Source organism: Diabrotica virgifera, chromosome 8 (assembly GCF_917563875.1).
Source record: "Diabrotica virgifera virgifera chromosome 8, PGI_DIABVI_V3a".
NCBI classification, from domain to species: Eukaryota; Metazoa; Arthropoda; class Insecta; order Coleoptera; family Chrysomelidae; genus Diabrotica; species Diabrotica virgifera.
Genome location: NC_065450.1, coordinates 1,332,956 through 1,345,665, shown reverse-complemented (window position 1 = coordinate 1,345,665; position 12,710 = coordinate 1,332,956). Strand labels below are relative to the sequence as shown.

Sequence of the window (12,710 nt, the reverse complement as noted above, 5' to 3'; positions counted from 1 at the left end):
TTAACCCTGCTGTCCTGTTCGGGTCTATTTGACCCAAAAAATAATTTATTTCTTATTTTTCAAATTATTACGCGGCGTAACGATTTGGTGTTTCGTGACTTTATTACCTAATATGAGGTCTTTCAATTGCATATGAGATAAACATTCAACTTCCTGATGTTTTTGATAAAAATGAAATTGTTACCTAGGGTACGTTCGGGTCAATGTGACCCGCGTATTTAAACCGTTAAAAATGACCTGTGTATGTGTGTTTAGTTGGCAGTATTCTATATTAACAGTACCTGTGTGTTTGTCAGCCGGATACGTCTGTAAATAAAAACAGGTTTCTGCAAGCTAAAACTTGTAAAATAAACTGTAGTGTAGCTGGACGATGTTGCAAACCAAATTATAAATATGACCAACATGGACGGACAGCATGTATTTGGAACAAACTGGAAAGAGATGAATAAAGTTGGTTTCCAAGCATACATTGGTCTTTTATTTTTAGCTCGAGTTTGTAAGTCCCATGGTGAATCAACTAAAGATTTATGGAATGAAGAAACGGGCCGTACTCTTACTATATTTAGATCAACAATGTCGCATGATATATTTACATAAAGTTTGCAAGTAATACGTTGTGTTAACAAAACTACTAGACAGGATAGAAGACGTTTTGATAAACTTGCGGCAATACGTGAAATTTGTGAAACATGGGTAGAAAATGTAAAAAGAACTTTTAACCCTGATGAAAATGTTACCGTCGATAAGCAACTAGTTGCCTTTAGAGGCCGCTCTCCCTTCAAATGGTACATTCCAGCAAGCCAGCGAAATATGGCACAAAACTTTAGGGTTTATGTAATTATGAACAGTAAAACTTCTTATGCTCTAAAATTGCAGATCTATACAGAAATGCTTGTGATGTGTGACTTGAGTAGTGATTTGAAATGCCACAATATTACGTGTATAATAACTTTTTTGCATCGTAAAATTTAGGACAATTTCTTCTAAAACAAAGTAGATACAATGCCGGGGATTATAAGTAAAATAAACCAGAGCTTTCAGCAAAAATCGCGAATAAAGAAGTTCCTAGCTCGTCTTTTTTGCTTCATGCAAGATTTGACAATATTCCCAAAAATAATAAAAATGTTGTTCTTATAAGTACTTTGCATCATGAATCGATGCATCATGCATCACTTTCATCAAATGAAAAAGCCCCAAATTATTTTAGATTACAATTCCAATAAGGGAGCAGTGGATACTCTAGATTAGCTTGTTGGCACGTATACATGTGAGAAGAGATAAATCGCTGGCCAATGATTGTTTTTTTATAATCTACTGGACATTTCTGCCTACAATGCGTTCGTGTTATGGGCATCAATGAATATCCAATGGAATACCAATCAATTGGGAAAACGGCGAATTTTTCTTGAGGAATTGGGAAAAACTAATGAATCCAGTCATCATTTCCAGAAAAAATATACCAATAACTAAAGGCTCTTACGAACTGGCAAAAAGGACACGAGCAGGAACAAGTAGACAAGATGGAAATGCTAGTGAACCGTCTATTAAATCTAACTCCGCCTGCTAAACGAACACGCTGTAAACTTGCCGTAAAAACGATAACAAGACAAATTATTATGTTGAATTATATCACAAACATATTTGTAAAATCCATTCTTTTTATTAATGTCCCAGTTTAAACTGAATTAAATTTTTGTAGATATTTGTTACTAGGAAATAAAAAATGCCTTTTGTTTTTGTTAATAAGGTTTAATTTATATTAACAACATAATTTTTGTTTAATTAACCATAATTTCTTGTTAATAAAGTTTTATTTATCACCATTAGCTTATTTTATTTCGATTAAAGAGCTTAAACTATAGTTGTGTCATATTGACCCGAACAGTACATTTGTGTAGTTGACTCGAACGGGACAGCAGGGTTAATACAAATACACTTATTTATGTTTATTAGTTAATAGAAATACTAATGGAAAACAAAATAAAGTCAACTAGATAATACAGTATATTGAAACAAAGGCTAATATCATTTTACCCTTTTAATAATGCTATCTATTGCATAAAACTTACCCTGCTTCCACCATGTTAACAATTGCTCATATGTTTCCTGGGACCAATAAGCAATTTTATCATCCGGAGTATCTCTCAAGTAGACCGGTCCCCACAGTCCGGCTGCAACGTCACTCGTCGTGTGAGGACTCACTTCTTTCGTGAAAATTGTAATGTCTATATTGGGAAATTTTCTTTGAATTGCCAATGCAGTCGTTAGTCCGATTGCACCGGCTCCTACAATGGCCAACTTCTTACTCATGCTGATCGACTGGAAAAATGGAAAGGATACACTTAAGGTAGACAGTTCGAAGAAGTAATAAAAGATTTATATACAGGGTAGTTTGGTAATAAGCAAAAACAAACAGGGAATTTTTTAACCCATAAAAAGTCTTACTTTACGGCCTGAAAGATTTTTTGTATAAGGACGCCGCAACACTCCTTATGGAAAAGTGGTCCCGGTTAAATTTAACGAAAGTTTGGTCAATGATACTTCTCGATTTGCAGATTAAAAAAGTCCATGGGACCTGGGTCTGAATAACTACTATTCTCGAGAAACAGACTTCTGAAGTTGTTGAGGTCGGGTGCTCGGTTTACGCTAAGTGCACTAATTCACGGTGAATGAAAATATTATTTATTATTGAAAGAAGAAAAAATCATTTTCGTCAGAGTACGATTTAAGGACCAGGTGGTAGACGAGTTGCGGATGTTAAGAGTACGAAATTTGAAAACCAAGGCAAAGGATAGGAAGGAATGGAAGCTGATTCTTGAACAGGCCGAGGTCCACCAGGGGTTCTAAAGCCAGTGATGATGAACTTTTTAATACAAAATATTGTATAATGGAAGGTGCTACAGCTGAAGATGCTCAATAATAATTATGACAGAGGTTAATAATTCTAAATCTTGTAAAAACTAGAGTTGAGACTGACAATCTGATTAGAAAAAATGGTCAATGGAGAAGGCTTCGTAATCACAATTTTGCCGATTTTCCTGTTTTCGTCTTAGAATACCTAAAATACCTTACGATTGAGATATGTCAAATTGAACTGGCACCGTCTTGCATACAAGATAAAATAATAAGAGACAATGACGAAGAGTTTCTTATTGATGGGAATATGGATGAATCGGGATTCATAAGAGGTCGAATATTTTCTAGGTTTCGGCAAGCTACAAGACACCAAATATTTATTACCTACAAGGTTGGTGAAGATGAGCCTGCAGAAGAACCGATTAGCGGGTACTACTGTACCTGTTAATCTGGTGCGAGATCTGTGGGTACTTGTGCTCATATAACCAGTTATGGTTATATGAGCCCAAGCATATGATCTTTATGTTATGGTTTTTAGGCTTTGCAAGACATCAACCCAATGTTAAGTGTCCTAATAGGTCGTTAGTTAACACGGCATATGACGCATCTAACCGAAATTAGCAAAATCTTAACGTACAGGTAGTTGAAGATGACGTAAACCTCATTTTTCCATAGACAATTGCAATTAATATTTAGCGTTTACTGACTACCAGGTACTTTGTTTTTTTCGCATTGAGATCAACTCCATGTTCTCTACTTGTCTTATATCTGATATGCGGGCATGTTTCATGCCAGCTAATGTATTTTTTATCTTTCGACAACGTTAACTTTAGTTCTGGACCGTGTTACGGGGGAATTCCCCCATTCCCCCTAGATCCGCCACTGTTCAGTAGTATTCTAAAGATCAAGCGGAACTGCATAACTGTAAAGCATTCATGAAAACATGATAATTCTTATATTGCTCTAGTAGCACTTTTTATATCGCACTTCTTAATTTTTTGAGGACTTTTCGGTGGTTTCCTGAAGACTAAAATACGATACATCTATTTTTGGTCACAAATTCATATACAGGACGCAAGTATGCATGAAGAACATGAGTCTCTCTTCTTCCAATAATAAATATTTTCGTTCATTTGACCATGAATTAGTGCACTTAATGTAAACGGAGCAGTAGAATACAATAACTTCAGAAGGCTGTAGCTCGAGAATAGTAGTTATTCAGACCCAGGTCCCATGGACTAATCTACACATCGAGGAGTATCATTGACCAAACTTTCGTTAAATTTGACCGGGACCACTTTTCCATAAGGAGTGTTGCGGGGTCCATTTGTAATCACTAAATTGGTTCCATATATGTATAAACTGGTAACTGGTTAAAAAAATATACCATTTTTTAGCTACTGGTAATAACATCATCATCATTGGCTCTACAACCCCTGGTAAGTCTTGGCCTGTTCTAGAATCAGCTTCCATTTCTTTCTATCCTTCGCCTTGGTTTTCCAATTTCGTATTCTTAATACTAGAAAGTCATCTTCCACCTTATCATTAAATCGTGCTCTGAGCTAGCCTCTTTTTCCCACTCCATCTTGTCTTTGGTTATAAATGTGTTTCGAGCTCTTCATCTAGTTCATTTTAAGTGGACTAGCTAACGCAGCCTGTTTAGTTTGATGGATCTACCAATACTAGGATCACTATAAAGGCGGTAAAGTTCAAAATTATAGCGTCTACGTCATAAATATGTCTGAGGATTTTACATTCAAACAGCCTCAACGTTTTTCATCACTGTTTGTCATCGTGCACGTTTCTGATACGTGTACGTGATATTAATATTTTCGTTCCTTTTGTGATTATGTTTGATGTTATAATCCCTACCGGTACGCTTTTAGAAAGCTCTATTTGCTAGATATACAGGGTGTTTGGTAAAGAATGAACCGTAGCTTATCCTTAGACTCCTGAGGTTAAAATAGGTCTATTTAACCCGGCAGTGGTCGCTATATGAGATTTTCTCGCCCAGGGCCTACATGGCCTGTTGAACAAAATAAAATAATAGGGCAGTAGTCGCCGACAACTACTAATTATTTGAGATTTTTAGGAACAAAAGTATTTAGAAAATCGGATGTAATGCAATGTTTTGGATACTTTTTAACCCTCGTTAGTCCTCCTAGGGTTAAGGTTTTACTTCACTACCTCTTCTTTTGGGACCGATTACATAATAAGTTTAGACCTTCTGTTCACTGCCATTCTATCTACATGTTCCAATCATCTGATTCTTTGTGACTTAACGAACCTAATGATGGTAGATTCTTAGAACATAGTCATTAATTTGTTGTTGATTCTTCTCTCCCACCTGACTATATATTTATCGCGTCACAATATTTTTCTTTTGCACTTGTCGCACGAGTAAAAAAAATTAGAAAAAATACGTGCTATGGGCATACAGTTTGAGTAAAGTTTTAATTTTATGTCTCTAAAAATTTTTGTAGTTTTGTTAAAGTTTTAAAAAGAATAAGACGAGTTTACAAGCATTTTATGGAAAAGTCTACGGAACACTTTCAGTGTTCAAAATGTTGTTAAGAATGAAACACATATATAAATGCCAATTCTGTGGTAAATATATTGGAAACTCGTAAACACTGTCATCTTTACCCGGAGACTTACCGTCCTGAACCCAAACTTTTGCAGTTTTATACTAACCATACTTTGATAACTTTACGATACATCCAAATTTATTTTTATGTAAAAAATCACAATGTTTTGTAAAACCATCCAGCTTGCTTGCGCGAAACAATATTTTGGCAGTCGGCCAAAAACAACAATTTAAGGTTAACTTTGTTGGAAACTTTACTTTTGAATTGTAAAGATAAACGAAAAATAATGCGAAAAAGCTATTTAAGCTGCTGCAAAAATCGATAGAGTTGTGCCCTTGAGAAAACTTTACGAAATTTTAATGTTCCCAGCGTTTTTAAAATTGGGACAAATAATAAACATAACAAATATGATTTATTTAACTTACTTTTTCTACAACCGTGTTAAAATAGTTATTTATCTGCTGTATGTCATATTAGGTATAAATTTTTAATTTGTGAAAACTGTCATTATATTCTGGGCTTATTATCGGAGAAGAGGCCATTTTTGGGAAAAGTTATTTACTAACAATTTTATTGCTGGAATCGAATGTTATGATTGTAGTGTATATATTAATAATATAGGTATGCAAAATTCGCAGATAATGTGCTACTTTTTTTTATAAACAAAATGGCGCCCGAAAATCGTGGTTTTTTCAATTTTTGCTATATAACTCCAAAGATTTTAACTTTACACGAAAAACACTCAAATAAAAATTCACCGCAATTAAATTCTGCATAGAGACGTGATATTTCCGATTTACTTCGACGAAAACTTTCCCCGGAAAAAGCGGGTTTTTCCAACAAAATTTTTAATATTCAACTAAACTTTAAATAAGTAATTGTTAATCAATAATTAAATAACTTGGTAATGTGAAAGCCCTTTTCATATAGATTATACTTCCAAAAGCCGATGAACATTGAATAAACAGTTTAGCAACAACTGAATTGTTAATTAAAAATTTACGGTCGCTATAATAACGACAATAATTATGATGCATAAGAATAACGATGATTTTTTCATAAAAAGATACTATACCTATCTAATGCACTTTACAGAATTGAAATTGGACTATCTAAGCGGCCTCAGGAATATTTTAAAATTATAAACAATTTTTTGGCTTAAAAACAAATAGAATATCCCGGAAAATATTAAACTAAATTAAATTGTAAAAACGGTATTCGAAAGGCAGCGGTAGGATTCTTCTTTTAAAATAAAAAAAGTTTAACTATGATTAGTATTTCCTGAGATACAACCGGTCAAATTTGACCGGAATTTACGGCAAAGATATAAACAACAGGATCATAATTTTCAAACCATCACCTTTTTATTTTTGTCCTCTTTCTCCACACCAGCTGTCATATCCTTAAAATACTCATAACATATATTATTATAATAAAAACTATCGATAATACGTGTGAAAATTGCCAAAAATAGCAAAATTCCAATCAAAAATTAGGTTGGAGAAAATGCAACCCTCAAAGTTCAAAATCGGTATACGTTACAAAAATGCATTTTCTCGGCTTCCCATGGAGCAATTTCCTTCATTCTTTTTTTGTTCCCAAGTAACTTGAGGAGATCCATCGATCTAACGCATTATTAAATGTCAAACTTGCTTTTGTTTTGTTATAATAAATTAATTTATTTATTATAACACAAAATTTTAATTTGTTTAAATTAGAATTGTTTAAATAATTATACAGCTTTCAAATGAGAACATTTATGTTTTTAACTTTAAAAGGTACAGTTGTAGTAAATTTATCTAAAAAAAGCCAACAACTGGAAAAAATATGTAGTTTTCTGTTCTTATAAATAAATAAATCTATTATAACAAAACAAAAGCAAGTTTGACATTTAATAATACGTTAGTTCGATGGCTCTACTCGAGTTATCAGGGAACAAGAAAAGATTGAAGGAAATTGCTCCATGCGAAGCCGAGAAAATGCATTTTTTTAACGTATACCGATTTTGAACTTTGAGGGTTCCATTTTCTCAAACCTAATTTTTGATTGGAATCTTGCTATTTTTGGCAATTTTCACACGTATTATCGATAGTTTTTATTATAATAATATATGTTATGAGTATTTTAAAGATATGAAAATTGGTGTAGAGAAGGAGGACAAAAATAAAAAGGTGATGGTTTGAAAATTATGATGCTATTGTTTATATCTTTGCCGAAAATTCCGGTCAAATTTGACCGGTTGTATCTCAGTAACCACTCGTCATAATTAAACGTTTTTCTTTTAAAAGAAGCGTCCTGCCGCTTTTTCTCGAATACCGTCTTCAGAATTTAATTTAGTTTAATATTTCCCGAGATATTCTATTTGTTTTTAAGCTAAAAATTTGTTTATAACTTTAAAATATTCCTGAAGCCGCTTAAATAGTCCAATTTTAATTCTGCAAAGTACGTTAGATAGGTATAGTATCTTTTTATGAAAAAATCACAGTAATTCTTATGCATCATACTTATTGTCGTTATTATAGTGACCGTAAATTTTTAATTAATAATTCAATTTCTGCTAAACAGTTCATTCAATGTCCATCGGCTTCTGGAATTGTAATATATATGAAAAGGGCTTTTACATTACCATGTTATTTAATTATTGATTAACAATTACTTATCTAAAATTTTAGTTGAAAATTAAAGATTTTGTTGGAAAAACCCGCTTTTTCCGTGGAAAGTTTTCGTCGAAATAAATCGGGAAAAACACGTCTCTATGCATAATTTAATTGCGGTGCATTTTTATTTAAGTATTTTTGGTGTAAAGTTAAAATTTTTGGAGTTATAGAGCAAAAATTGAAAAAAACACGATTTTAGGGCGCCATTTTGTTTATAAAAAAAGTAGCACACTATCTGCGGACTTATCTGCATACCTATATTATTAATACATACAATAACAAGATTCGATTCCAGCAATAAAATTGCTGGTAAATAACTTTTCCTTGTATTTTGCTAATTAGCCCAGAGTATTATAGATAGCAGTACGAGAAGGATTTAAAGTGTGCGTGAAGTAACAATGTATTTTAAGTGGGATTTACTTTTTCGCACTTTTTTAACCTTCGCGTTGTCATGGTGACAATCCTTAACTTTCGCGTTGTCATGGTGATGACAATATGAGCAATGAATTACAACAAAAATTTTGACAGTTTTGTGGTTTGAAAGTAGTTAGAATTTTTAAATATCTAAGTTCTAAAAATTGTAGAATATAAATGAATTCCAGTGACGAAGAGTTACAGCTTTTTTTATTTGTTTATCGTAGATAAAATATTATACATGGAAGGGACCAGGAGATAACTCACTTCATATAATTAGAAATCAGATAGATTATATTCTAGTAAACAAGAGATTTAAGAATGGTGTCAAGAGATCAACGACATATCCTGGTGCAGATATCGGTTCAGACCATAACCCTCTAATAGCTGACATCCAAGTGAAGCTCAAAAAAGTCGAAGAAAGCCCCAAAACACCAAAATTACATATATCAGCATCCAACAAAACGCTAATAGAAAATGACCTGAATAATCAGCTAAAGAATTCAACAAATGAAAACAATACAGAAATATGGAACACGTTTAAAGATCTTACCTGGAAAGTAATGGAAAAATATACAACAACGATGCAGAGGCACAAAAAACAACAATGGATGACTGATGAAATCCTGGAATTGATGGAGCAGAGAAGAAAACTGAAATATAACAAAACAGAATACAAAGAAAAACAGAAACTAATTAAACAAAAAATAAAGGTAGCTAAAGAAAAATGGATGGAGGATAAATGCAAGGAATTAGAAAAGTTGAATGAAAAACATGATACGTTTAATATGTTTAAAAATGTTAGAGAAGTAGCTGGTCTTTATTATAAGAAAACTCCACATACTATAACCGATTCGTCGGGAAAAATGATAATAGATGAACACGAAATTCGAACTACCTGGTATAATTATATAAATGAACTGTATAATGATGATAGACCCGAAGAACTGGACACTTTAGATGAAGGTGAAGGACCAGAAATACTAAAATCAGAAATACAACATGCTATAAAATTGGCAAAAAACAAGAAAGCCGTTGGTCCCGACAACATACCTACAGAAATGTTAAAGCTCATAAATGAGGAAAACATTGGAATACTAGTCAAACTTTTCAATGATGTTTATTCGACTGGTGATATCCCTGAAGATTGGTTAAAGTCCGAATTCATAACCCTACCAAAAAAACAACGTCCGAAAAACTGTAGCGACTATAGAATGATAAGCCTTATGAGCCACACCTTGAAAATCTTTCTACGTATCATCCACAGTAGAATCAGAGATAAATGTGAAGAAGACCAGGATGAAACACAATTTGGCTTCAGAAATGGACTGGGAACCCGAGACGCACTCTTTGCACTAAATGTGTTATTGCAGAAATGCCGAGATCAAAGGAAAGACGTCTTTGCTGTATTTATTGACTATGAGAAGGCCTTTGATCGAGTACAACATCACAAATTAATTAAAATATTAAAGGATAAAGGAGTTGATAGTCAAGATGTGCGAATCATAGAAAAATTATACTGGCGTCAAACAGCGACAGCTTGCATAAATGGAAAATCAACAGAAATATGCAAAATACAAAGAGGTGTCAGACAGGGTTGTATACTGTCCCCACTGTTGTTCAATTTGTATTCAGATAGAATATTTAAGGAAGCGCTGCATAATTTGGAATGGGGTGTGAAGGTTAATGGAATTCTGATAAACACAATCAGATATGCAGACGATACAGTTATTTTAAGTGATGATATGAATGGATTACAACACCTTTTAAATGCCATTGACACAGTGGGAAGAGAGTTTGGCCTAAATATAAACTGTTCAAAAACAAAATACATGGTATTTAGCCGTTTGGCCCATCAAGATTCACGTTTATATGTTGATGGTCATATAATTCAAAGAGTACCCAGTTTTAAATATCTTGGTTGCCATATTACTGAACAACTAGATCCAGATAAAGAGATAAAATGTAGAATCGAGATAGCCCGCACCACATTTTTAAAAATGAGGTCATTCTTCTGTAATGATACCTTGCAACTTCAACTTCGAAAGCGCATGATTAAATGCTACATTTGGTCAGTCCTCTTGTATGGTGTCGAAGCATGGACATTAAAAATATCCACCATTAACCGTTTGGAGGCCTTTGAAATGTGGCTGCACAGACGTATTCTGAAAATACCATGGACGGCTATGCTGACAAATGTGGCAGTCCTTAAGAGAGCAAATGCTACCCGCGAGCTGCTTGATAACATCAAATATAGAAAGATGGCCTATTTTGGACACGTAGTAAGGGGAGACCGGTATAATATTCTTCAACTTATTATGATGGGTAAAATCGATGGACGCAGAGGAATTGGTAGAAAGCAGGCCTCTTGGTTGAAGAATATCCGGGAGTGGACAGGAATAAAGAAAGCAGAACACCTATTTAGAATAGCTCGAGACAGAGACAGTTTCGCCATGTTAATCGCCAACGTCAAGGGGACTTGATAGGGCACGTTAAGAAGAAGAAGATAAAATATTGTATGAAACTGTGCGTGAAGTACTTTTTGCGAACTTACGCGATGTATAATATCGCGTGCGTTCGCAAAAAGCATACTTCACGAACTGTTTCTATCTACCAGAAACTGTCCATATAATTAAGCGAATAACTCTTCTGGCAAGTAATCTCATGCAAGATGGCTAACTACGGGGAATCGTATCTTGAGGACTTACATTGAAGTTAAAAAGCCGCCGCCTAATTTAAAAATTTTAACAGAGTATATTCTGCGAGTTTATGCTAAGTTTGGTTTCTTGTAAAAACTGTACCAGTGTATATTTTGGAGCTCTTTACATTTGGAAGCTACTTGTATATTCCATATATTTAAGTGACGAACTAAAAACTGTAGTTGATCCTGTGTTCACGAAATGGCTTTTAAGGCCATCCTGAAAATAGTTTACTAACGATGATCTTTGACTCACGTAGACAAGAGAATTAAGATACAAAAGGATATTAAGGTGCAGGTCGAAAGCGAAATAAAATCTTATAAATTTGAATAACACTGTAAGAAAATTTGAAATTCTCAAGTTCAAATTTGAATAGGAATCCTACATTGGTTTAATAAATTGGCAAAAGGAGAGTATTGGAGCCGCCAATGACGAAACATCTTGTTGATGAAGACATTCAAGAATTTATTAATACTGGTAGCTATCCAAAAGGAGATTTATGGAAGTTACTCTGCCATACATAGGCTGTTGAAACAGGTGTCAAATTAGTAACGGAGCCATCTTCGGCCGTATGTGGGTTTAATAATAGGGGTGGTTAGATACGTGCAAATGTAGCATCTATGATTATTCAGTTACAAACATTCTCTAAAAAGATAAACGTTGTCCAAATATATGCACCTACTGCCGACAAAGATGAGGCCGAGATAGAAAGGTTCTACATGCAATTGAACGAAATCATAAGATCCACAAAAAAAGATGACATATTGTTGGTGATGGGAGATTTCAACGCCAAGATTGGAAAAGGAAAAGTGGATGGATGTGTGGGAGAATTTGTGCTTGGGAGAAAGAAATGAGAGGGGAAAGAGACGTCGAATTCTGCCAAAGCGAGGAGCTGGTAGTAATGAATACCTTATTTAAATTAGCTAAAAGAAGACTTTATACCTGGATATCACCGGCGGATTCTGAAGTTCACATTGTATTGTTCACATTGTTATGTTATTGGGTATTTCACAATATCATATTGATTACTTAATGTAATTAGGGCAAATTTTAACATTTTATTAGTTGTATTGTACAAACTAGTTATATGTTATGATTAAAATATGATCACATTGTCTTTTACCTATTTATAATAGCATTGTATAACTAGACTACTAGATATTGTCTAGTTAAACAATGATAATAGGTTGTATTAAAACAAAAAAAAATGCAATCAATGGGACTGCTAATCCCATGTACGACCAACAAAGAGTTAATTACAGAAAACTTTAAGTATGAAACAAACATTGCGCCTGTACAGGCTGAACATAATTTTTTTTTCACCTCTTGTAATTACTTTACAATAAATTGTCCTCTTTCTATAATATTGTCTTCAGTGGTTTCACCTCGTGTTTCACAACTCTTACTCGACTCTACTTCTTGATTTTCTAAAAAAACAAAATATTTTAAGTCTCTTTTTCTAAAAATGCTTGTGGACAGCGTGTGGATATATTATT

General features: G+C 33.7%; 2 protein-coding genes across 19 annotated transcripts in view; one reads left to right on the top strand and one right to left on the bottom strand.

The window, feature by feature from the left end:
* LOC114337883 (prominin-1) overlaps positions 1–12,710 on the top strand; it is a 940,102-nt gene that overhangs the window by 76,936 nt on the left and 850,456 nt on the right. The gene's annotated exons all lie outside the window — the stretch shown is intronic.
* Positions 1–12,710, bottom strand: part of LOC114337881 (D-aspartate oxidase) — a 47,908-nt gene that overhangs the window by 27,595 nt on the left and 7,603 nt on the right. For 3 of the 4 annotated variants that reach the window (XM_050658575.1, XM_050658573.1, XM_050658574.1), the window contains one exon: positions 2,070–2,319. In XM_050658575.1, the coding sequence (XP_050514532.1) occupies positions 2,070–2,310 (241 nt within the window). In that variant the 5' untranslated portion in view covers positions 2,311–2,319. Of the gene's footprint in view, positions 1–2,069; positions 2,320–12,550; positions 12,642–12,710 lie in introns of all 4 variants that reach the window. The other variant, XM_050658576.1, reaches the window with a different exon arrangement.